Raw genomic sequence first — 27,035 nt, 5'->3', positions numbered from 1 at the left:
AAAAGCGCACTCTAAGTGTACCACAAGAGATTTATATGAAGGGCTATGTGAAAGATGTGGATGATGGATTAAAGGTAGGTCAATATATAATTCTTAAACATCTTCAGTTCATTATCAGCATGTAATATATATCAACTGCAAACAACAAGTCACGTGTCCCACTAGGGAAGGGTGCACCCTTGACCACTGCTACACTACCCTCAAGTCTGCCTTACGTTCTATCCTGCAGGCTGCACTCATCCTATCTGACCACTGCCTCATCCACCTACTCCCTGCCTATACACAGAAGCTGAGAGCAGTTAAGCTTGTTGTCAAGACTGTTAAGAAATTGACCAACGAGGCTAAGATGAAGCTCCAGGCCTGCTTCGACTGCACGGAATGGGGGGTCTTCGAAGCCTCGGCAACTGACCTGACAGACACTGTCACATCCTACATCCGCTACTGTGAGGACCTGTGTGTACCTACCAAGACTTACCGCATTTACAACAACAAGCCCTGGTTCAGGCAACTTTGTCAGGCCAAAGAGGAGGCCTATAGCAGCGGTGACAGAGCACTATACAACCGAACTAGGAACTCTCTGACTAAAGAAATCAGGCTAGCAAAAAAGTGGTTCTCGGACAAGCTGACAAACGATCTCTCCACCAATGACCCCGTATCTGTCTGGAAAGGAGTGCAATCCATAACCAACTACAAGAAAACATCGAAGTCCACCACCATGCACCAAGACCTAGCAGACGAGCTGAACCACTTTTATTGCAGTTTCGCCAAAGAAGTCCCCTGCGACCCAAACAATCACCTCTACGATGCCTCGAACACCGATAGCCAACTCCAGGCATTTCAAGTCGCCCAAGAAGAGGTGGAGGCACTGTTCAAAAGTGCCAAACCCAGGAAAGCTCCAGGTCCAAACGGATGGTCACCATCTGCCCTGAGAGCATGTGCAGGTCAGCTCGCCGCCATATTCACCAAGATCTTCAACAAATTTCTGGAGCTACAGAGAGTCCCTTCCTGGCTTAAAAGGTCCACTATCGTCCCTATCCCCAAGAAACCCTCTATCACGAACCTGAACGATTACAGGCCGATGGCACTGACGTCTGTGGTCATGAAACCATTCGAGCGTCTGGTTTTGAATCACCTGAAAACTGTGACTGGTCCCCCAACTGGACCCCCTACAGTTCGCCTCTCAATCAAATCTGTGTGTCGCGGATACAGTCAACCTGGGCCTGCACTGCATTCTACAGCACCTAGACATTTCCGGCACCTATGCGAGGGTCCTGTTTGTCAATTTTAGCCGGCCTTCAATACAATCTTCCCCAGCATACACCACCCCAAATGACTTCGCCTAGGGGTCTCAGAAGCTACCTATTCCTGTTTAGTAGACTTCCTGACAGATAGGACACAGGTGGTGAAAGCGGGGGAATTCACCTCTCAAGCACTGTCCATTAGTACAGGGGCCCCTCAGGGCTCTGTCTTCTCACCTCTGCTCTTCCCCCTGTACACAAATGACTGCACCTCATAGGCGCAATCGGTAAAGATAATCAAATTTGCAGACGACACCACTGTCATTGGCCTCATCAAGGATGGGGACAAATCGGCTTATAGATGGGAAGTAGACCGGTTGGCCCAGTGGTGCAGCCACAACAACCTTAAGCTCAACCCCCTCAAAACTGTCAAGATGATAGTGGACTTCAGGAAGAAGTCAGCTAGTGCACCTCCGCTAACGATTGCTGACAGTGTGGTATCGGTAGTTGACTCCAAGTTCCTAGCAACCACAATATCCCGGGACCTTAAATGGGGGTCCAACGCAGATGCCATTGTTGGGAAAGCGCAGCAGAGGTTGTTCTTCCTCAGGCAACTAAGGAAGTTCAACATCCCACAGAAGCTTCTGCTCCTCTTCTACTTCGTGATTGTGGAGTCGGTACTGTGCTCCTCGATACTATTATGGTACGGCTTCGCCAGCGCGAGGGACAGATGCAGGCTCCAAAAGGTGGTCAGAACCACAGAGAAAATCATCAGGGCCGACCTTCCTTCAGTCCAGGACCTGTACCTGTCCAGAGCTAAAAAGCGGGCAACGAAGATGGTGAAGGACCAGCTACACCCTGGCCACAGCATGTTTAACTTGCGTCCTTGAGGCAGGCATTACAGGGCCATCCCCGCCAGGTCCACCAGAAGCCTCAAAAGTTTTTCTCCAAGCGGTCCGCCTGCTGAACTCCTGAACATTGAGTGACTAGACGTACATGTAACTCACTTGTGTCCCTATGGTATACCTATCTGTATCCCCCTCCCCCCCCCCCCCCCCCCCCACACCTGTTACCTATTTGACTGTTGTATAACATACCGAAGACAAATTCCTAGTATACGCAAGTATACCTGGCCAGTAAAGCGGATTCTGATTCTGATCTGTGAGATGGCTTACTCAAAACTGAATTTTAATGGGTTTGTAATTACACACAATATTTTATGTTTAAAATGCAAAATGTTTTGTTTGAGTTATTAAAAATATAAAACCTAGACCTTTTACACATGATGCCAAAGTAAAATGCAATACAATATGTATGGCTTGTTGAGAAGGACAGACAATTCCACTGTCCAGTGCCGAATGAGTAAGAGTCCAGTAGCTCATTTGCAGGTTCTGTAGATCAGAGTTCTGGTATAGGTTTCAGGTCTTCTGTTAGTGTTAAGCATTCTAGTTGCATGAAGGGTTTGACACTTTGATTGTGCTAGTTCCCACCTGACTCCCGATAACTATAAATATACATATTCCCCACTAATTACCACTGCAGCTGCAAGGAGTTTGTCAAACCCCAATACAAAGGTAAACCATAAATATGGATACCAGCGCTAAGAGTTGCTAATCCAAAATAATCATACGAGATGGATCAGTTGCTCAAAATATAATTTTAACACTGATAAAAAGTATCGTATAAAACCACTTTTATGGCTGTAAAATTGGCAATGCAAATAGTATAAAATAATAATGGATTAAAAATGGAAAAAATATATATAAAAAAGAATGCATATACTTTAGCACTGACTCTTGAGATATTAGAGGGTTTTTCACTTTGCTGCTAGGAACCAGTTCAATAGTTTGTAATCCCGGACTTTATACTGTATATGGATTCACTCCTCCTTAAATAAACAATTTCTGTACACAGTCAGCTGGTAATACCCTGTTTGTGACTCACACACAGTTCCACGAGATTATTGCTGTATTGCTAGTCTGCGCAGAAGATTGAAGGGGTTCCCATATACTGCTGGATGTGTTGATTGAGAGCGGAGGTTTTAGGAGTCCTTAGAATTCCAATTGTTATAAAGGAAAGTCTTTATCTGGATCAAATTTATTGGTAGAAGGATTTAGGTTCCTCGGCAATCGCCTCAACGCGTTTCTCTGAGCTAGGTCGCTCAGCTTCTTCAGAAGTAAATCTCAGAGTGATTGAAAGCCATTTTTATACCTCACAAATGAGTGAGTCAGTGTCAGCTGTGATGCATTAATCCCATCATACAAAATAAAGATTTACTTACATTCCCAGAAAGAGTCATTAATATATAATCAATTTCATTTCAGTTTCAGTGCTAAAGTATATGCATTCTTATATATATATATATATATATATATATATATATATATATATATATATATATTATTTTATATTTTTCCCCATTTTTAATCCATTATTTTATACTATTTGAATTGCCAATTTTACAGCCATAAAAGTGGTTTTATCCGATACTTTTTATCAGTGTTAAAATAAAATTTTGAGCAACTGATCAATCTCGTATGATTATTTTGGATTAGCAACTCTTAGCACTGGTATCCACATTTATTATTCCCGATAACGATTGCCTGTTGATAATGTGTGGGCTGCCAGATTATCTGGTCTCTTTCCTCTAGTCAGTTGGTATTGCTGACACTGTTCAGGCTCTGTAATCTTCTGTGAATCCAAGTATGGCCTCTGCTGCCTCAGACTCTGTCCTGTATTCCTTCTACTCGTAATTCTCGATCTGGTCCGTTGCCTGACTTCGGCTGGAAGCTTCTGGTGTTTGATGACCTGGTCTGTGACCGCAACCTCCTATGTACACTATCCTGCTTCTGCCAGCATTTCTGTGGTATAGAAGGACCTGCTCCATTCTGTTATGTGATTTTGTTCTACATATTGCTCCAAGTACTTGCTAGGTACACTATTCTCCATTTATGCTGTGTATGATGCAGTTCTATAGTACTTGATTGAGCATGTAAAGTATAGACTCTAGGGTAGGTCATGTCGCCAGTATTTTATTTATTGACGAAAACAGCTCTCTACCTAATCACAATGATGCTGCTTAGCGGAACAAAACAAAGTGTTTTAAAGTTTAAAAAAAACCTTTTATATTTTGCCTGAATGTGCTGGTTCTTTTCTTATGTGAACTAATCTGCATGTCTTTGCTGCAGGCTGCAGAACATGTGGGATATCCTGTAATGATTAAAGCATCTGAAGGAGGAGGAGGCAAAGGTATTCGGAAAGTGAATAATGCAGAAGATTTTCCTAACCTTTTTCGCCAGGTAAGCTTGAATATGTATAAATGTGAGCATTTGTTTCGCTGGAGTCTGTTATTCCTAAATCATGCATTCAGAGCTGTCCCATCATCTTTAAATGGAAAAGAAAAAGAAAAAAAAAACTGCGTGACCTGAAATCTGCTCATCCACTCCATGCTTGCTTTTTAGGTGTTACATACTATATGTTAAGACATTTATTGTAAGTTGACTGGAGGAGGGAGTAGTTGAAAAAGAAAAAAGAAAAAAAAAAAAAGGAAATTGTGGGTAAAAAACAAAACAAAAAAAAAAACTTAAGAAAAAGTTGTTGCAATATTGGTAAGGGCATATTAATGACAGAGCAGGCCAGTGTGCAGCGAGCAACTTCCTCTGAACTGCAGAGACCTCAGCCCTGCTTCTTACCTTGTGTCGGCAAGCAGATCAGTGTCCTCGTTTTTTGCAGCTCTAGCTTTCTAGTGATATTCAGGAAGATGACACATGCACACAAGAAAGCAAAGGCTCTGGCACAGGGCCAGACTTTTTAAAAAAAATTTTTTTTTTTTTTTTTTTTTTTTTTTTTTATATTCTTCATATCCAGTATTTCTCTGACGTCCTAGTGGATGCTGGGAACTCCGTAAGGACCATGGGGAATAGCGGCTCCGCAGGAGACTGGGCACATCTAAAGAAAGCTTTAGGACTATCTGGTGTGCACTGGCTCCTCCCCCTATGACCCTCCTCCAAGCCTCAGTTAGATTTTTGTGCCCGACCGAGCAGGGTGCAATCTAGTGGGCTCTCCTGAGCTTCTTAGATAAAAGTTAGTTTTAGGTTTTTTATTTTCAGTGAGACCTGCTGGCAACAGGCTCACTGCATCGAGGGACTAAGGGGAGAAGAAGCGAACCTGCCTGCTTGCAGCCAGCTTGGGCTTCTTAGGCTACTGGACACCATTAGCTCCAGAGGGATCGAACACAGGCCCAGCCTCTGAGTCCGGTCCCAGAGCCGCGCCGCCGGCCCCCTTACAGAGCCAGAAGCAAGAAGAGGTCCGGAAAATCGGCGGCAGAAGACATCAGTCTTCATCAAGGTAGCGCACAGCACTGCAGCTGTGCGCCATTGCTCCTCATGCACACCTCACACTTCGGTCACTGATGGGTGCAGGGTGCTGGGGGGGGGCGCCCTGAGCAGCAATATTAACACCTTGGCTGGCAAAAATACATCCCATATAACCCCCAGGGCTATATGGATGTACATTAACCCCTGCCAGAATCCATAAAAATGCGGGAGAAAAGTCTGCGAAAAAGGGGCGGAGCTATCTCCTTCAGCACACTGGCACCATTTTTCCCTCACAGCTCCGTTGGAGGGAAGCTCCCTGGCTCTCCCCTGCAGTTAATACACTACAGAAAGGGTTAAAAAGAGAGGGGGGGGGGGCACAATTTAGGCGCAGTATACAATATATATGCAGCTATAAGGGAAAACACTTTTTTATAGGTGCTATCCCTGTGATATATAGCGCCCTGGTGTGTGCTGGCATACTCTCCCTCTGTCTCCCCAAAGGGCTTTGTGGGGTCCTGTCCTCTATCAGAGCATTCCCTGTGTGTGTGCTGTGTGTCGGTACGGCTGTGTCGACAGGTATGTGGAGGATAATGAGGTGGAGGCGGAGCGAATGCCTGTAAATATGTGGTCACCCCCTGCGGGGTCGACACCGGTGTGGTTGAACTTATGGAAGGATTACGTGAAAGTGTCAACTCCTTACATAAAAGGTCGACGACACGGAACAGCCGGCTACTCAGCTTGTGCCTGTTCCAGCGTCTCAAATGTCATGGGGGGCTCTAAAATCGCCCGCTACCTCAGATAACAGACACAGATGTCGACACGGATACTGACTCCAGTGTCGACATCGATGAGACTGGTGTACCCTCCAAATAGGTCCACCCGTTACAGGATTGAGGCAATGAAAAATGTATTACACATTTATGATTATACCCCAAGTACCACATAAAAGGGTATTGTGTTTGGTGAGAGAAAACTATTAGTAGTTTTTCCTGCATCTGAGAAATTAAATGAGGTGTGTGAGGAAGAGTGGTCTTCCCGCGGTAAGAAATTGATAATTTCTACAACGGTTATTGGCAGCGTACACTTTCCCGCCAGAGGATAGGTCACGCGGGGAAACACCCCATAGGGTAGATACAGCGCTTACACGCTTATCAGAAAAGGTGGCACTACCGTCTCCGGGTACGGCCGCCCTGAAGGAACCTGCTGATAGAAAGCAGGAGGTTACCCTATAAGATATGGTCACACACTAGGGCATTATATTGCGACCAGCCGTTGCTTCGGCATGGATGTGCAGTGCTCCCGCTGCGTGGTCAGATTCCCTGTCGGAAAATAACTATGGATAGGGACAATATTTTGCTGAAAATAGAGCATATAAAAGATGTGGTCTTATACATGCGTGATGCACAGAGGGATATTTGCCGGCTGGCATCAAAAATAAGCGCTAGGTCCATTGCCGCCAGACGGGGGTTATGGACTTGGCAATGGTCAGGCGATGCCGACTCGAATCGGCACATGGAAGTTGCCCTATAAGGGGGTAAAACTGTTTGGGGATAGTTTTTCAGACCTCGTTTCCACAGCTACTGCTGGGAAATTGAATTTTTTGCCACAGGCTACCCCACAACAAAAGAAAGCACCGTATCATCAAGTACAGTCCTTTCGGCCCCAGAAAAGCAAGTGGGCTAGAGGCTCATCCTTTCTGCCGAGAGGCAAAGGTAGAGGAAAAAGCTGCAACACACAGCTAGTTCCCAAGAGCAGAAGTCCTCCCTGCGTCCGGTAGGTCCACAGCATGGTGCTGGGGCTGCTCAGGCGGACCCGGGTACGGTGGGGGCCCGTCTCAGATATTTCAGCGGACAGTGGGCTCTCTCACATGGATCCCTGGGTCCTTCAAGTAGTATCTCAGGGGTACAGGCTGGAGTTCTAGACGTTCTTCCCCCCGCCGTTTCCTAAAATCTGCCTTACCGGCACCTCCCTCTGCCAGGGAGACGGTGTTGGTGGATATTCAACACTATAATCACAACAAGTGATTGTCAAGGTGCCCCTCCTTCAGCAAGGAAGGGGTTACTATTCCACAGTGGTTGTGGTACCGCAACGGTTCGGTGAGACCCATCTTGAAATTAAAATACTTGAACTTTTATATCAGAAGATTCAAGTTCAAGATGGAATCGCTCAGGGCGGTTATTACGAGCCTGGACGAGGGGGATTACAGGGTCTCCCTGGACATCAAGGATGCGTACCTGCATGTCCCCATTTACCCCCCTCACCGGGAGTACCTCAGATATGTGGTACAGGACTGTCACTATCGGTTCCAGACGCGGCCGTTGGAGTTGTCCACGGCACCGAAGGTCTTTACCTAGGTAATGGCCGAAGTGATGATACTCCTTCGCAAGAAGGAAGTTTTTATTATCCCGTACTTGGACGATCTCCTGATAAAGGCGAGGTCCAAAGAACAGTTGGTAGTGGGGGTAGCACTCTCTCGGGAAGTGCTACAACAGCACGACTGGATTCTCAATATTCCAAAGTCACAGCTGGTCCCGACGACACGTCTTCTGTTCCTGGGAATGTTTCTGAACGCAGACCAGAAAAGAGTGTTTCTTCCAGTGGAAAAAGCCGAGGAGTTGTCATCTCTAGTCAGAGACATCCTAAAACCAGGACAGGTGTCGGTACATCAATGCACACGAGTCCTGGGAAAAATGGTAGCTTCGTACGAAGCATAATTCCATTCGGAAGACTCCACGCAAGGACGTTCCAGTGGAACCTGTGGGACTAATGGTCCGGGTCCCATCTACAGATACAACAGCGGATAACCCTGTCAGCAAGAAACAGGGTGTCGCTGCTGTGGTGGCTGCAGAGGGCTCATCTACTAGAGGGCCGCAGATTCGGAATACAGGACTGGGTCCTGGTGACCACGGATGCCAGCCTTCGGGGCTGGGGTGCAGTCACACAGGGAAGAAATTTCCAAGGAGATTTCGCTTCACATAAATATTCTGCAGCTAAGGGCCATTTACAATGCCCTAAGCCAAGCAAGGCCCCTGCTTCAGAACCAGCCGGTACTGATCCAATAAGACGACATCACGGCGGTCGCCCATGTAAACAGACAGGGCGGCACAAGAAGCAGGATGGCGATGGCAGAAGCCACAAGGATTCTCCGATGGGCGACCTACACCCAGGAGAATGGGGACTTCATCCAGAAGTTTTCCAAATGCGGGGAAAACCGTTGGGAATGACCACGGGTGGACATGATGGCGTCCCGCCTCAACAAGAAGTTGAAAAGATATTGCGCCAGGTCAAGGGACCCTCAGGCTATCGCTGGGGACGCTCTAGTGACACCGTGGGTGTACCAGTCGGTTTATGTGTCTCCTCCTCTACCTCTCATACCCAAGGTACTGAGAATAATAAGAAGGCGAGGAGTGAAAACCATACTCGGGGTTCCGGATTGGCCATGAAGAGCTTGGTACCCGGAACTTCAAGAGATGCTGGCAGAGGACCCTTGGCCTCTGCCGCTCAGACAAGACCTGCTGCAGTAGGGACCCTGTCTGTTCCAAGACTTACCGCGGCTGCGTTTGACGGCATGGCGGTAGAACACCGGATCCTAAAGGAAAAGGGTATTCCGAAGGAAGTCATCCCTACCCTGATCATAACCAGGAAGGATGTCACCGCAAGACATTATCGCTTGGTGGGAGGCCATGAAGGCCCCGACGGAGGAATTTCAACTATGTCGATTCCTGCACTTCCTGCAAGCAGGGGTGACGTTTGGGCCTCAAATTGGGGTCCATCAAGGTCCAGATTTCGGCTCTGTCGATTTTCTTCCAGAAAGAACTGGCTTCACTGCCTGAAGTTCAGACTTTGGTTAAAGGAGTACTACATATTCAGCCTCCTTTTGTGCCTCCTGTGGCACTTTTTGGATCTCAACGTGGTGTTGGATTTCCTAAAGTCGCATTGGTTGAGCCACTTAAAACCATGGAGCTAAAGTATCTCGCGTGGAAAGTGGTCATGCTGTTGGCCTTGGCCGGGCGTGTGTCAGAATTGGCGGCTTTGTCATGTGAAAGGCCTTATCTGATTTTCTATATGGATAGGGCAGAGTTGAGGACTCGTCCTCAGTTTCTCCCGAAGGTGGTCTCAGGTTTTCACTTGAACCAACCTATTGTGGTGCCTGCGGCTACTGGGGACTTGGAGGATTCCAAGTTGCTGGACGTAGTCAGGGCCCTGAAAATTTTATTTTTCCAGGACGGCTGGAGTCAGGAAAACTGACTCGCTGTTTATCCTGATGGCACCCAACAAGCTGGGTGCTCCTGCTTCTAAGCAGTCTATTGCGCGCTGGATTTGTAGCACTATTCAGCTGGCGCATTCTGCGGTAGGATTACCGCAGCCTAAATCATTAAAAGCCCATTCCACAAGGACGGTGGGCTCATCTTGGGCGGCTGCCCGAGGGGTCTCGGCTTTACAACTTTGCCGAGCAGCTACTTGGTCAGGGGCAAACACGTTTGCAAAATTCTACGAATTTGATACCCTGGCTGAGGAGGACCTGGAGTTCTCTCATTCGGTGCTGCAGAGTCATCCGCACTCTCCCGCCCGTTTGGGAGCTTTGGTATAATCCCCATGGTCCTTACGGAGTTCCCAGCATCCACTAGGACGTCAGAGAAAATAAGTATTTACTTACCGATAATTCTATTTCTCGTAGTCCGTAGTGGATGCTGGGCGCCCATTCCAAGTGCGGATTGTCTGCAATACTTGTACATAGTTATTGTTAACTAATCGGGTTCTTGTTGTGAGCCATCTATTCAGAGGCTCCTCTGTTATCATGCTGTTAACTGGGTTTCATATCACAAGTTGTACGGTGTGATTGGTGTGGCTGGTATGAGTCTTACCCGGGATTCAAAATCCTTCCTTATTGTGTACGCTCGTCCGGGCACAGTATTCTAACTGAGGCTTGGAGGAGGGTCATAGGGGGAGGAGCCAGTGCACACCAGATAGTCCTAAAGCTTTCTTTAGATGTGCCCAGTCTCCTGCGGAGCCGCTATTCCCCATGGTCCTTACGGAGTTCCCAGCATCCACTACGGACTACGAGAAATAGAATTATCGGTAAGTAAATTCTTATTTTTTATTAACTTTCCAATAACAAAAAGTAGGAAATTACCAATAAAAAAAACCAGAAAAAAAAAAACCATGACAAACGTACAGGGTACAGTAAATATTTCAGGTAGAGGGAACTAACATTTTAAGAAAGAAAAGAGCACGAGCCGAGCGTTCTAAATATGTAAAAATAGCACAAATAGAAGCATACAGAATCTGTACCAACCGAAACCACTCAATAGTAAGAAAATAATGAATTTTTAACTGTAAAGGTAAGATAAAAAACAATGTTATAGCAGAGGCACACAAACAAAATTCAAGGGGGCTAATGTTGATCAGAAACCGAAGGCTCTATAGCATATCTAAAGCTATGCCAAAGGGCTCAGATGCACTCAAATTTAAGAGGACAATTTATTTATAGTACATTAAGCATGTATCCAAGACCGTAACATTCACTAATGCCACCTAGAAGGGGAAAAAGGGGAGGATCAAAGATCATACAAGTTCGAGCAACACAGACTCTGGGCAAAACTAAAAGATTATTAACACAGAGCTGAAGAGAGTGGCTCAGGGAATCCACTAGGCCTTTCCAAAAAGACAAATACGGGGAGTTAACGGAGGTAGTCTGATTCCAATAGCTTGAATTCTTGCATCCACACAAGACCAGAACAAGGCAACAAGGTGACATGTAAAGAGTAAATGCCACAAATCAGAGGGAGCTGCGCACTCAGGACAAGCGTCCAAGGATAATCCTCCAAAACTGTGCAATCAGACAAGAGTCCAGCAGACTATGTAAAATATAATGCTGAATGTGCGGTTACCTGACCTATGTTGTAGCTGCCCAAGGAGAACACTATAATAAGTCCCAATCCTCATCCGATACCTATTCCAGTATCCCACATAGATTTAAGCATGCACAATCCTTTGGCCACAAGTTGAAACGGGAGAGCGGAATATGCCTGATATATGAACCTCCGAGCATAGTGTATGCAAACTAGCAAACGGACCAAAGATTCAAAGGAAGCAGGGGCATCCCTCCCCCACTATGCACAGACAGTGTGTCTAAGCTGCAAGAATCTAAAAAAAACATATGAGAGGAAAGGGCATAAGTAGTGGAAAAAGTGGGCTAAGTAATGTAAAATCCCATCATGGTATCACTGACCTATAGCATCCATTTATTATTTATTAACAGTTTCTTATATAGTGCAGCATATTCCATTGCGCTTTACAATTTGAACAACAGTAATAGAACAAAACTGGGCAAAAATAGACAGACGTAGAGGTAGGAAGGCCCTGCTCGCAAGCTTACAATCTATAGGGAAATAGGCATTGATACACAAGGATAGATGCTACCTATTGCATAATGGTCTGCCAAATTGCTAGGTTCTTAATGGGTTGTATGATATGATCACCCAGCAATGTTGGCCAAGGGTTAGGAGGGTGTGAGAGTAAAGAAAGACAGACAAAATATGTGAGGTTATGTGTACTGTACAGAGAGGATGTTATTAGATAGGGAAGCATTGAAGGTTCTGAGGGTGGGTTTGGAATTTGATAGGCTTGTCTGAAGAGGTGGGTTTACTTTTCAGGAAACGTTTAACGGTTTGGAGACTAGAGATAAGTCTTATTGTGCGTGGACATTAGACCTCCAAATGGAACAACCCTCCAGCTTCCCTACCTCATAGGATAGATAAATTACCCCCAGATGAGAACAAGGGTACAACCCAGTGTTGCACAAAATTTTACCTACAGCCACCCAGGCTCTACATGCTTGTTGTAGCAAAGGGGGACAATGGGAAAGTGAGTTGTTAGCCAGAAGAAATTGCAACGGGGTGTGCTTCAAGCCAGCTCTGTCAATAGCTTGTGGGGCATCCTGATGATCTGTCAGTTACCCATTCACGTAAATGTACTAGCTGTGCCGCAAATCCAAGCCCCCTTCCCCTCTAACCCTACATAGAATCCTATGAGCTATACGGGAGACCTCTTATTCCTCCAGATATGAAGTTACATTCCGGACAATAATAGCAAACAGAGAGAGGGATATATACAGAGGAGTTATGCAACACTGACAGGAATTTAGGCTGAATCACAATCCATAACAAGTTTACATGGCCTGTAACCAACAAAGGAAGTTTCTCCAGACACTGGACTTGTCTTTCAAAGACTTGGTTTGAGTATGGAAATTGAGGAGAACATATTCAGCCAGGGAATGCGTAACATGGATGCCAGGATACTTAAACTGCGTACACGTATGCAGGGGAAAATCCTATACAGACTGCTGAGACTGTGGGAAGAAAAGGGAAAACGGGTTTATCCCAGCTGATCCAGAAGCCCAAGTGCATACCAAAGGTATCCATCAACTTGAGTGAAGCAGGCAGAGAACAAGCCATCAGTGTGCGAGGAACAGACTCTGATCATCAGCATATAACCTAATTTATTTTCTCATGGACAGAAATCTTAAACCCTGAGATAGCTAAGGACGCTCTCACCGCATAGACCAATGGTTCAATTGTGATAGCAAATAATAACTGGGATAGTAGGCAACCCTATCTAGTGCTCCATTCCAGTGAGAAGGATTCAGTAACCTACCCATTGGCAGTAACTCGAGCAGCAGGGGAGGAATATAACAATCTAATCCAATATCAGTGGATAATGGAGATGTGACCGTAGGAGTCAGGACAGGTTGGATCTCTACCCGGCTTTGGAATAACCACTCTAAAGCTGGGTACATATGGAAAGATTGGCACAAGATATCTGCCAGTTCTGGCTGGCTGGAATGAAAATCTGGTAATGGATGAGAGCAAATGACAATTGGCCATTGCTCTCATCCTTTACCAGATTTTAATTCCAACCACACAGAACTGACCGGTATCTTAGTGCTAATATTTCCATGTGTACCCAGCTTTAGAGTCCTCAGCCACTGAAGAAGTGAGGAAACCAGATATAAAAGAGCCTCAAAAGTCTAACAATTTAGCACTAAAAAAAAAAAGCCCAGATGAGTTTTGTATAACTCAATAGGAAGCCATCCACCCCAGGGCCTTTTCATTTGGTAATTTTTTAATAGCCTCTTCCACCTCCTTCAGTATGATAGGGGATTTCAAATACTGATGTCTAATATCAGACAAGACTGGTAGAACAACTTAATCTAAATAAGAAGCTAAGGCAGCATGAGAATAAGAAGCTATAAAGTGTTCAACTTCAGTAAAGTGCGTATAAAAAATAAAGTGCAGCCACCACAGGAGTACGTTCAAGAACCACCCCTGCAGCCTCTTGCAATCTGTGCACAGTAGTAGAAGAAACCTCTGCTCTAGCCAGATATCCCATACACTTACTTGAACAATGTGCTTGTACATAATAATCCTGCTGTGAAAAGGAGACAATGTTTCGATTTATCAAGGAGAAAATTTGTCCATTGCTTATGAATAATGAGCCACTCCTCCTGTCTGCTGAAAGCCCAACTAGCACAATACACAGCCTCAGTTTTCTGTTCTAATTCCTTCTCCCATTTCCTATTAAAGACCTTAAGCTGTGCCAAGAAATTTAAGGTACCCCTTAAAAATGCCTTTAAAGTATCCCAGATCAGTGGAGCAGAGGAAGATGGAAAATTATTGACAAACAATTCCAAGCAAGCTACAAGGAGCTCAGTCACCCCCATCTGCATCAACCATAAAGAGGTTTAGAGGCCAAAAATTTAGGTTCAACAGAAGAGGGAAGTGGTCTGGGATCCCTCCTGGACAAAAAACCCACCTGAGTAATTGCAGGAAAGAGGGACCGGGAAATCAAAGCCATATCAATTTTAGAAAGAAACGGCTGGTCTCCGGAAACTGCACTAGCCACGCGTCCACCAAACCCACTTCTGAAATCAAGCGTCAAAAGAGGGTAGGATCCCATCCCAGAGGCCTAGGATCTATCCAGGGATTTGTCCAGAACACCATTGAAATCCTCAACACCGATAACAGATGCATCATGAATAATTTCACAGCTCTTTGAAAGATTATATGAACTATATGGGGAAGGGATATATATTATGTACTCTGTAACTGGATGCTGCAGAACCCTTGTGGCGCCATATAAATAAAGGAGGATGATGATAATAAATAATATTGCTAACAAAACAATATAATGAATAGTGCCATCTAGAAATACAAAATGACCCAGCGCATCCATCTGCATTTTATGACTAACAAAACACCTAAAACAGAAACCACCCTCCAAATTAGAGTGAACAGTCCAACCTACCCATGGCTTCTAAAGAGCAAGAACTCGCCCACCCACCAAATGCATCTCTAACAAACAAACCATACCCGGGGAATGGGATTTAACTTGGCGCATAACCAAAGAATGCTTTAACATCTCATTCAAGCCCTGGACATTCCAAGATACAAATTTTAGCATGATGGGTAGAAAGAAATCCACTAAAAGCCCCAACCCAACCAACACTAAGCAAAAGACCGCCTTTGGTACCCTTCCAGCCCCGTCACAGAAAATACACAGACTTGTGCAAGAAAAAGAATTTAAATCCGAAAAACAACAAGGAAAACCAGTAACTAACAAAGTAAATACAACACCTTTCACGAACCCTGCAGATCGAGCCACATCGCCGCCTGCTGAGGAGAGTCAAAGAAAAAAAAAGTGCTGACTCCTGCCACCGCACGTAATTGAGCAGGGAAGATTATGGAGTAAGGAAATTGAAGATCCTGCAGATGCTTTTTAACTTGGATAAATTGAAAACAGGATTTTTGGACCTCTGCTGAAAAGTATTGGAAGACTGACCTTATTTTCCAGTAGACCCTTGGTCCTGGCCAAACAAAGGATAGTATCCCAATCCTTGTAGTGCAAAACTTTAGCAATGAATGTCTGCATTGGAGCTCCAGGAGGCAGTGGACAAGTGGGGATATAATGGGTTCACTAATTTGCAAACTGAAGTACAAGAGTCTCTGCCAAATACAGATGTCTGCTATGTTTCCAGGATTTGCTCAGGAACGGTGCTTTCAGCCTTTTCGGACAGTCTAACAAAACAAACCTTGTGCTGAATATGTCCCTCAATATCCGTTTCTGCTCGCACGCCACCATCCGGGATTTCAAACTTGTCAGTCAAACAGAGTAGAGATACAATTCTCTGTCTCTCCAATCTTATTTCTCAGCTTTTGCATCTCTTTATGGGAGGGATATACTAACTACTTCTTAAAATCAGTAATGGCTAAAATAAGTTGTTAAAGAGTAACTTCAGGAGGCATGCTACCCCAAAAGTGGGCTGCATGGATCTAGAAGCATTTACATCCTCCATCACCGCAGGTATTGGATCTGTGGCTATACGTGTGAGATCTTCTCCAACCTGACACTAGCTAAGGGCTGCGACGTCTGACTCATTAGGTAAGTATAACGGGACAGATGATAATCCAAAACAGGGAATCTGAATTACAGGGTCAGACGTCAGGAGCACATGATGCAAAGTTCAACTGCATCAGAACTTGGAGGGGGAGAGGAGCACCAAACTGCAGAGCAGGACCTCTAAGGTATGGCTTCATGATAACAATGGAAGACACTTTATTGCAAATCGCCACGCTGTACCCTCAGACATATGGGAGGCAACAATACCTAAGACTTTATGTACAGAACAGCAGTAATACAAGGTTAGGGTATCCTAGTGGAACCAATAGGATCTGAGCAGCAGCCACAGGAGAAATTAGCAGGGCATCCACAGGAACAGCGGTGGGTAGGTAAGGAGACCAGCCAGGAGCCACTCTGGGCAATGCAGGAGAGTGTACACAGCATGAACAATGGGCAATAGAAGCAGGCCGCAGTTTATATCCAGGAGGCCCACAGTATCAAGCCCAAGGAGCAAGAGGCTGCCACAAAAACACAAACCCCACAGCAGAAGGCAAGCAACACAAGGGTCCTAAGGTAGCAGCAGCTGACATGCAGAGCCAAGCAGCTGGAAACCAGGACTCCTTTGTTAAAGGAAGTGCCACAGGCAGAAGAGTATGCCAGAGGGAGTTACCAAGATGTTGCTGTGGTACTGGTACTGGAGAGCAGGAGCGAGTCACCTTGGGGCCTCGGTAATGCAGACAGGCAGGCAACAATCCGAAGGGGCGCCTTCATTACTTGGAGTATCAGGCCAGCGGTCAGAGATGCCTCGTGCAGCAGGGAGTTGAAAGGAGAATCTGAGATTACGTACTGACATCTCTTACAGACTGCACCGGGTGGGGCTGGAGCTCTGAAGCAGAGGAGATCCCTGGAGTCCAGGTAATGAATGGAGGTGGTAAACAGGAGGAAACCTAATCTAGCGGGCAGACATGCTGTAGGCAGCAGGGGGAGGAAACTCCAAAATGGTACCTGACATTTGCAGGAGGCATGAGCAGTCAGGCAGCCAGAGCACTCCACAGGTAAAGGCAGTGGTCTACACCACTCTTGGTAGGGAAAGGATGTCCACAAAGGCAGCAGGATATATACACAGGAGGCTGGAGAGCACAAAGGCGTGCCATGCCCCCCACAGTGCCAAAGTCTTTGCTTTCACTACTTGATGCCATCTGGACCCAGGTGCCTACCTGCACTGCACTCCCTGTGCCCATATAAATATAGTCGCCCAGCATGCTAACTGCCTCCCCCACCCCCCACCCCACACCCTCATGAAGAAGCAAAAATTGTGACCGCATCACAATATCTGACCTACCGCCATCTCTATGATCGCAGCGGCTGCATGTCACGCAGCCGCCCTGATCACTCCCCTGCTTTCGCTGCCACATCCCCCCCCCCCCCCCCCCCATTTTGAGGCCACACCCCTGCAACGCTCCGTATCTGCTATTGGTGATCCAACCTGAATCTGGTCCCATGTTTCCATACAAGGGGAGCAAATACATTTTAGATTTTTCTGTACAGGGTAAATACTGGCTACTTTGCTTGCAGCCAACAAATGTTAGTGAGCTTTATTTATTCACTGCTTTTTAAGATTTCAGTTTGAACACACTCCACCCAAATCTAAATCTCTATTTACGTTACATCTATCCCACCTGCAGTGCAACATGGTTTTTCCTAATTGCTTGCTTTTTTGCTTTACTTACAAGCATGAATCGGGCTCTTTGTCCTTTGAAGACAATACCTGGAAAAGAGTTTGGTTTTCAGGTTTGTTGCCATTAGGTCTATTTCTGGACGACCAAATCTCTATTTTTATTACTTTTTCGCTGCATGACACATGGATAGCTGAGACAGATTTTTTGTTACCGTTCTGCTCAAATCATAATCTTCATTGCTTTGTCCATCAGAGTCTGGCTGTTGGTGCCACCTTGGTGATTTAGATAGGCTACTACTACCACAATTTTCTGAGAACACTTTCGGATGAGATCATGTCAAATGATCCTGAAAATTACTTTTTGCCTTCCATACTGCTTTCCTCTTTCACTGATTTGAGATTTGAGGCAAAACATTTTCTTGGGTAGGAGTAGTAGTAGTAATAATTATAATAATAATAAAAATAAAAGAATGGTTCTTAAACGTAAAGATGAGTGGGTTCGTCCCCCGGACTTCAGGATCCGAGCCCGGCTCGGGACTTCCTGCCAGACTCTGATCCCAGAACGAGGCAAAATGTCATCATCCCACTGTCTGATTCTCGTGCGTTTTGGATTTCTTATAAGGAGCCGCGTATCACTGACATTTTTTTACTCCGGACTTGGAGAGGTGAGGGAGGGAGACCTCTGTCTCTCTTTGGGTGGGGTCAGTGTGTGCTCTTTAGGGGTGTTGTACATGGGTGTTGCTGTCCTGTCATGGTGCTGTACAGGGGCACTGTCCTGTATGCTGTAAAAACTACAGGGGTGTTGTAAAGGTACACTGGCTCTGTTTTGTGTGTTGTAAAATACAGGGGTGCTGTGAAAACAAAGTGGAACTGTTCTGTGTGCTGTAATAATAAAGGGGTGCTGTCCTCTGAAATGGAGAACAAAAATTTTGTGGGAAAAAATAGTGAAAGATCAGGAACCACTTCCAGTTCCTGGTACTAGTGCTGAAGCCGCTGCTGCCATCAGTCATGACATTGACTATGCAAATTACATCAACGTTTTCTGCTAAGGCCGATGCCCAATGTCATAGAAGGCATATAAAATCCAAGAAGCAACAATTTAATAACCAAAAAAAAATAAAAATCTGACAAGAAACGTAAAATTGTCAATATGCCATTCACGACACAAAGTGGCAAGGAAAGACTAAGGCCTTGGCCTTTATTCATGACTGGTGGTTCAGCTTCTCATGAAAAATTAAAAAAATAAAGCTTGTTAAAGCACAGGAAATAAACAACACTGCCTTCAGAGATATCACAAATCCTCAAGGAGAGTCCAAGTGTGTCCGTGGTTGCGATGTCTTTGCCTGACCTTCCCAAGACTGTGTATGGGAAGAGGAGGCTCCTTACCACCATTTGCACGCCCCCTGCAAGTGCTGGGAGGAGCACGGCCAGTCCAGTTGCTGTTATTGAGATTGAGGATGTCACTATAGAAGTACACCAGGATGAGGAGGATATTGAGGTAGCTGACGCTGAGGAGGAAGTTGACGATGAGGATTCTGATGGTGATGTGGCCATGGGATGAAAAAGACCATTGTCATGCCTGGGCAAAATACAAAAAAAATCCACCTCTTCGGTGTGTAATTATTTCTTGATGAGGATGTAAACACTGAAGGGGGTAAGGAATTGGAGGATGAGGACGACATCTTGCCTCTGTAGAGGCAACTTGTGCAAAGAAAGATTAATTGCTTCTTTTTTTGGTGGGGGCCCAAACAAAGCAATCATTTTAGCCACAGTCGTGTGGCAGACCCTGTCCCTGAAATTATTTTTTTGTTAAAGCATGCATGTCCTGTTTATACAACCTAGGGGTGGGTGTGAGGGCCCAAGGACAATTCCATCTTTTTCTTTGTCTGCCACATCATTCCAGGGGTGCTGCCCCACTGCCGTTTAAGTTCAGGTGTGCTGCTGCCTGTCTGCTGTGCTGTGTATTTCTCCAGGGGTGCTATCTGCTTTTAGTCCAGGGGCGCTGCCGTATAATTCCAAAGGTGCCCTGTCTGAACCCGCTCATCTCTAGTAGATATATCTTTAAGTGTGCACTGTGTACCAAGCATTAGAGAGAGGTTCTTCTCAATTATTTCATGTTAGGTACTCAAATGAATGGCTCCAATTGGTCAACCTTATTTTTGATTTATTATTATGTTATGTTTACACTCAGTTCTGTAGGTTTGTAGGTGGTGCCTTGTGATGCTCACGCAAATATCCACTGCCCAGCAGTCTTTTAGCTTCCTGCAATGCTAGGCTTCTCCTATAGCAGTCACCTTTCCAAGGTAAATTAGGTCTACCCCGTACACAGATGCCCCCAAGTTTTATGTATGGACAAGGTGACTATCTGATGCTGGGCAGGGGTAAATGCAGTATGGTGAAACGTGCTTAAGGCACAGACTGAGGGGTATATAAGGCGTGTACGTGAGTGCAACAATGCACAGATAAAATTTAACCCAGATGAACTTGCAACAATGCACAGGATGGAATATAACACAAATGATTTATAAATGCAACAATGCACAGGGTGGAGACCATAAAGAAATCTACTCAAAGGCAGTGCCTGTGTGGAAATTCCACACCAAAACCTGAATACAAAGCTAGCTGAATCCAATCAAGAAAGCAGTCAGACAGGGTCTCAGAGTAACAGGTGTTCACAGGCTGACAGGCTCTCACTAGAGCAGGAACTATCACCAGCGATTTGGGGAGTGAATTGGAAGTGCATGTAAATACCCTCCAGCCAATCAGACCTCTAATTGCAAAATAAATGCAGCTGCACGTAACCAATTTCCTAAGCAACGGGAAATGCCGTCTGCCTGCAGCGTCCCCATTGCTAGGAGTCTGGCAGCTCCCAGCGCTCGGCGCTAGCCTGCTGCTAGGTGCTGGACGGGGACCAGAACGCCTTGAGCCGGGCGGGAGTCAGCGGGAGGTGTGACGTCCCGGCTCCTAGGCATCAGCCGGGCCGCGTGCCTCCCGACGCTAACATTTTAATAATGTTCCACATTTTGGGATTATTTACAAAATGCTAATTTATTGTACATGGTTATTTCTCTTTTTTTATTTTGTAAATGTATTCTCCTTTAATAATTGTACAATATAAGGGCTGCATGGGGTTATCACAAGACCTCGCGGTGTTAGAAGAACAGAGTTTCAGTGGTCTTGCATTGCATCAGTTTTCCATTGCACTGCAGCACTAGATGGGCCAGGAGCTCCTGTGAGGCACAAACAGTTACTGAATAAGGGCCCAGTATGGAGTCTCATGGTGGCTTACAGCCAGGAAGATGTCTAGCTGGCCATGCTGAGGCATGCTGTGGGCACAGAAGTTAGCATTGCTTCCTCCCTGTTATGCACACCAGTGCCTGCAGGAATGTACTGGTGTCTGAACTGTTATGCACACCAGTGCCTGCAGGAATGTACTGGTGTTTGAACTGTTATGCACACCAGTGCCTGCAGTAATGTACTGGTGTCTGAACGGATAGGGATGCAAAACAAATGAACTCACAGACAGACTGGGGAATATGACATTACGTACACAGAAGGTGATAGGGTAACAAAATAAACACAAAGTGAACACAGAAGCCCAGAGGCTAAGAAACTGGGTGTCTCCCTAGTATTAGTAATGCTCAGATGGAAAAAGCAAGATGTTGTGTTTTAATACGTAGAGAACCCGAAATGCTGTTGCTAAGGGCAACAGCAAAACCCTAAAGGGTTACCAACGGGTGTGGCAGTAAACTCCTTGGTCAGAGATGGAATGATAGACACAAGGAGAGTCTCCACAATCCTAATTCTCACTTGCAGTGCACAGGTTCAGCTTACTGCCACTAAACTGACACCTGAACACCTTGCACAGTGAGACAGGATTTAGGCAGGCAAATCTGAGAATACAGCCGCAAACTTGCTAAGTTCACAGAGTAGCAAAAGAACCCCAGCAAGTTAAACGACTGACTCCAGTCTTACTGCTAGGTCTGGATTGGCAGAGTGTAGTACCAAATCCCCAGGCCTATTTGCAGTAAGCAACAACAAATACAAAGCTACACAGTACTGGCTAACTTTCAGGAACTGACTAACCAACAAAGATTCAGCAGCATCTGCTTAACCTGAGAAGAGGCCTTATATAGCAGGTGCTGTCCACGCCCCACTCAGACCTCACAGACTGTGAGCACAAAAACCAGCACCAGATCCCCTGCCGTGCACAGAGCCTGTAACCACTGCACAGCAAAAGACCCGAACCGGAGTATCAGCTGCGCTCAGGTTACTCTCCTAGCACTTGTCTCCCGGTTGCCTTGACGACGTGGCAGCACAGGGCAGGAGACTCTAACACTCCCAGAGTCCTACTTGTAATATGAAATGAGTTTGGACTAGAGTGGTAATCTTCACTAGGGCAGGGTCTCAATAATAAAAATTCACTGCACAGTCCTGCTTAGTACTGTACCGAACCCACTCAAACTTAATTTCTCTTACGTCTTAGGGGATGGCTGGGGTCCTAGCATGGGGTATAGACGGGTCCACTAGGTGTCATTGGCACTTTAAGAGTTTGAGAGTGTGGGCTGGCTCCTCCCTCTAGGGACTCTGTTTCATATGCTGCAGAGGTATGTCCTCTCAGGATGATCTCATTCCATGTAATCAGGATTGCACTGTTTTAGCGCAGATACCAGCAAGGGAGCCTGAATGGTTATCCTCCTATCAAATCTGATTTCTCAGATTTCTACTAGGGTTGCACAGAATGAATCTGCAACTCAGGTTTTACAGAACTCTATTTATTATTATTATCATTAAATATTCACGTATAAACCAACAATGAGATTTCCATGTGAGTGAAACAGATATCATAAGTACAACAACAATAAAACACCATAAAATATTTTTAAAATATTTGTAAAAGCCGTAGAAACACAAATAGACACATAAGCAGGTACTACGCTCCTATCTTCCCCCTAAACCATTAAGCATGTTAACTGCCCTAGCGAAAAAACTATGCCTCAACCGACTGGTCTTGCACAACAAAGATCTATAACGTAAATTAGAAGGAAGCAGGGTAAATACCCCGTAATTGGGGTGGGTTACGTCATTCCATATACTCCTGGCCTTCTTAAGGAGCCTCTTTTCATAAATGGATTGAATGTTTGGCAATACTGAGCCAACTATTCTTCCAGCAGTTTTAACAATTCTGTCAAGCGATTCGCGCTCTGCTACCTTACAATTTCCATACCAAACGGAAATACCATATGTAAGCACACTTTCAATAATACAAGAATAAAAATTAACTAGAATTGGCTCAGATATTCCTGCTAAACGCATTTTCCTAAGAAAATATAACCGTTGGGCTTTCTTTATGACATTGTCAATGTGATAATACCATGACAAGTCATTAGATATAATCATACCCAAAAATGTAAAAGATGTAACTGTTTCCACCTCTTGCTTGTCCAGGACCAAGGGACTGTAAGTGTTAGGCGCCGCGGTCCGTGGCGTCGCTCGGTCCATCTCTGAGCGACGACCGCGGCTGCTGCACCCTCCTCCTTGCCCGCCTAGCAACTAGGGACGCCGTGCGTGCTGAGCCGCCGGGTCCCTAGCAACGCTAGGACGCTGGGCGTGCCGGGCCGCTGGGACCTTAGCAACGGGGACGCCACAGGCGGACCGCGTTCCCCGTTGCAGGGATTGATTAATTAAAGTGTTCACACATGTTCTCTGGTTGTGCAGCAAGGCAGCTGCACAACATTTTTTGTTATTAGGCTCTGTGCTCTTATTGGAGGGTTCCCTGTTAAATGCCTCCTCAGTGCCTCACACAGACGCCGGTGATAGCTTCCTGCATGCTGCTCATGTTTGGTGAACGTCTGTTCCTGGTCTGCTGTGTCCGGTCTCTCCAGTTCTCTGAGTCCCTGAATCTTGGAGTTTGTCATCTGGTCCCAAGGAGTTCTCCTGGTCCTCATTACCTGTGGCAGTCGATTTTAGGTTCCCACTTGGTTTCGTGAGTGGCGGCCCTGCCGCGTGTTACGGCCTAGGCCGCTTTAGTATTATTTTCTTGCATTGGAGCATTTGCGGAGGTTTCCGCTTCCATAGTCCTCTCCGGTACTCGGCGGTGCCGTGTAGGAGAGTGGACAAGTGGATTATTTTGGTTGTTCTTTTCCCTGGCGGTAAGCCGTGCATACTTTTAGTTTCAGGTTAGCCAGTAGCCCCTGGCCTTGTTGTTTAGTAAGAGGGCCCCTTGTAATTACCCTGCCTCGGTTCACTCTTTGTCTCTCCTTAAGACCTGAGGGGGCATCGGAGTTGGGCAGACGTAATCGGCCCTTCAAACGCGGCTGCCATGGGCCCAAGAAACCATAGTCTCGCAAGAGTGAACTGACAGCACGGGTAAGACAACGGAGGTAGGGCGCCAGGGGCTATTCCCATTCCGTTTCCCCTTTCCAGCATTACATCCTGGTACTCAGGTCTCACAGTATAAGATCTCCCCTGACCTGAGTGTCTGGATCATAACAGTAAGTATACTGATTTGTTGTCCTAAATCTAAAATCATCTCTCTTGTTTTTGTAACGTTAAGAATCAGATGATTATCCTGACTCCATTTCTCCAGCCTACATACTTCGGATATGAATTCAGAGTCGTTGTTTGCACAAATGAGGCCTACGATAGCAATATCATCTGCAAATTTAAGTATATGCACCGTGTCAGAAATAGAGACACAGTCATAGGTAAACCGGGAATAAAGGAATGGACTCAACACAACACAACCTGTCAAACCGTAACGCAGGTGTTCTAAGGCGAGCTCAGGGAGGACAGAAACCTCCCATGGAGCAGAAGGGCAGTTTGTTCCGATTCTGTTACCTCAGGGCCCCCTCTGTAGGTTCCCACAAACATGCTCTTGCCCAGATTATGCAAGATGACACGGATACTGATTCTGACACGGCAGACTGTGATGGGGATGTGGTCAGGGGGGGCGCATCTCTTGCTAAAGGGGTGCAGTTGATGAAGGAGGCTATCGGGGATGTGTTGAATATTGCTGATACAACACCAGAGCAGGTTGGAGAGGCTTACTTCACCGACAATAAGAAAGCCTCGCTAACCTTCCCTGCGTCCAAAGAATTAAATGCTATTTTTGAAAAAGCATAGGAAAAACCGGAGAAAATCCCAGATCCCTAGAAGGGGTCTGGTTGCTTTCCCCTTCCCTGAGGAGGATAGAAAATAATGGGAAAACCCACCTATAGTGGGCGCGTCTATTTCCAGACTCTCTCAAAAAGTGGTTTTACCTGTCCCAGGATCTACCGCCTTAAAGGAGCCGGCTGATCGCAAAATTGATACTACGCTCAAATCCATATACACTGCTTCAGCGGCGATACTACGTCCTACTATTGCCTGTGCATGGATTTCCAAAGCTATAGTAAAGTGGTCAGGCACGTTACTTGAGGATTTGGATAAAATGGATAAAAGTGACGTTGAATTGTTTTTACGTAACATTCAGGATTCTGCAGGGTTTATGGTGGAGTCCATGAAAGACCTGGGCTCAATGGCTGCAGGAATATCTTCCATGTTGGTCTCCGCTCGTCGAGGACTGTGGTTGTGCCAGTGGCCTGCCGACGCGAAATCCAGGAGAGGTGTGGATACCCTACCCTACACAGGTCAGGCTCTCTTTGGGGAAGCGTTGGATGCGTGGCTCTCCACGGCTACAGTGGGTAAGTCACCTTTTCTTCCCTCCCTCAGCTGCACCTGCTACGAAGAAACCTTTTTTTATTCAGCTGCATCACAGTCCTTTCGGGTTGCTAAAACAAGAAAGGCCAAACCGTCCAACACTTTCTTTAGAGGAGGTCGTCCAAAATCCAAGAAACTTGCTGCTGCAGGTTCCCAGGAACAGAAGCCTGCTTCAGGTACACCAAAGTCCTCAGCAATGATGGTGGACCGCGCGGCCTGGAGATAGGGCCGGTGGGGGTGTGACTCAGACATTTCAGTCACGTCTGGGTGTCGTCTGGCCTGGTTCCCTGGGTACAAGATATTGTGTCCCAGGGGTACCGGCTGGAATTTCAAGATCTCCCTCCGCACCAGTTCTTCAAATCAGGCTTGCCAGCTTTTCCAGCAGACAGGGCTACCCTACAGGGAGCCATCCAGAAGTTGGTGGAGGCACAGGTTATTGTACCAGTTCCTCTCCAGATGCAAAACAAAGGTTACTATTCGAACCTTTTCGTGGTATCGAAACCGGATGGTTCGATCAGGCCCATTCTGAACTTGAACTCCCTCAGAAAGGGGTTTAGTGATTTTAAGTTCAAAATGGAGTCTCTCTAAGGGTGGTGATATCAGGTCTGGAGGAGGGGGAATTCCTGGTATCCCTGGATATCAAAGATGCGTACCTCCACATTCTGATTTGGCAGCCGCATCAAGCTGATCTCCGATTTGCACTGTTGGTCTGTCATTTTCAATTCCAGGCTCTTCTATTCGGCCTTTCCACAGCACCGAGGGTCTTCACCAAGGTGATGGCGGAAATTATGGTTCTCCTCCGCAGACAGGGGGTGAACATAATTCCATATCTGGACGATCTGCTGATAAAGGCATCGTCCAAGGAGAAGCTGTTACAGTCAGCTTCTCAAGGAACATGGTTGTATCCTGAATCTTCCAAAATCACATTTGGAACCAACCAGGATGTTGTAATTTCTGGGAATGACACGGAAGTGCAGAGTGTGGTTTTTTTTTTTTTCCCAGAGGAAAAAGCGTTGGTGATGCAAACAATGGTCCGGGATGTCCTGAAGCCAGCCCGGGTGGGTGTCTGTTCGTCAGTGCATTAGCCTTCTGAGGGAGATGGTGGCCTCTTACGAGGCTCCGCAGTACGGGAGATTTCATGCTCGGCCCTCTTCCAACTGGATCTCCTGGACAAATGGTTGGGATCTCATCTGCACATGCACCAGAGAATACGTCTGTCGCCAAAGGCCAGGATTCACTCCTCTGGTGGCTGCAATTACCTCCCCTTCTGGAGGGCCACAGGTTCGGGATTCAGGACTGGATCCTTCTAACCACAAATGCAAGTCTCCGGGGCTGGGGTGCAGTCACTCAAGGGGAAACCTTCCAAGGAAGGTGGTCAAGTCTGGAAGCCGGCCTGCCGATAAACATTCTGAAATTAAGAGCCGTCTACAACGGTCTTCTCCAAGCGGCCCATCTTCTGAGAAATCGGGCCATTCAAGTGCAGTCGGACAATGTAATGACAGTGGCTTACATAAAGCGACAGGGCCGAGCAGAGCTGCAATGTCAGAGGTAACAACACGCGTTGGCGCTATCGGTAATCTTCATTCCAGGAGTGGACAACTGGGAAGCGGACTTCCTCAGCAGACACTATCTCCATCCAGGGGAGTGGGGCCTCCATCCGGAGGTGTTCACGGAGGTGACAAATCTTTGGGGTGTACCTCAAAT

The 27,035-nt window shown here is 46.1% G+C and overlaps 1 protein-coding gene across 1 annotated transcript in view; it reads left to right on the top strand.

Annotated features, from left to right (window-relative positions):
• ACACA (acetyl-CoA carboxylase alpha) overlaps positions 1–27,035 on the top strand; it is an 848,870-nt gene that overhangs the window by 84,217 nt on the left and 737,618 nt on the right. Inside the window, exons 4-5 of the mRNA XM_063951842.1 lie at positions 6–74; positions 4,427–4,537. Of these exons, the coding sequence (XP_063807912.1) occupies positions 6–74; positions 4,427–4,537 (180 nt within the window). The remainder of the gene's footprint in view (positions 1–5; positions 75–4,426; positions 4,538–27,035) is intronic.

Source organism: Pseudophryne corroboree, chromosome 2 (genome assembly GCF_028390025.1).
Source record: "Pseudophryne corroboree isolate aPseCor3 chromosome 2, aPseCor3.hap2, whole genome shotgun sequence".
NCBI lineage: Eukaryota > Metazoa > Chordata > Amphibia > Anura > Myobatrachidae > Pseudophryne > Pseudophryne corroboree.
This window is presented reverse-complemented; position numbering and strand designations above follow the sequence as displayed.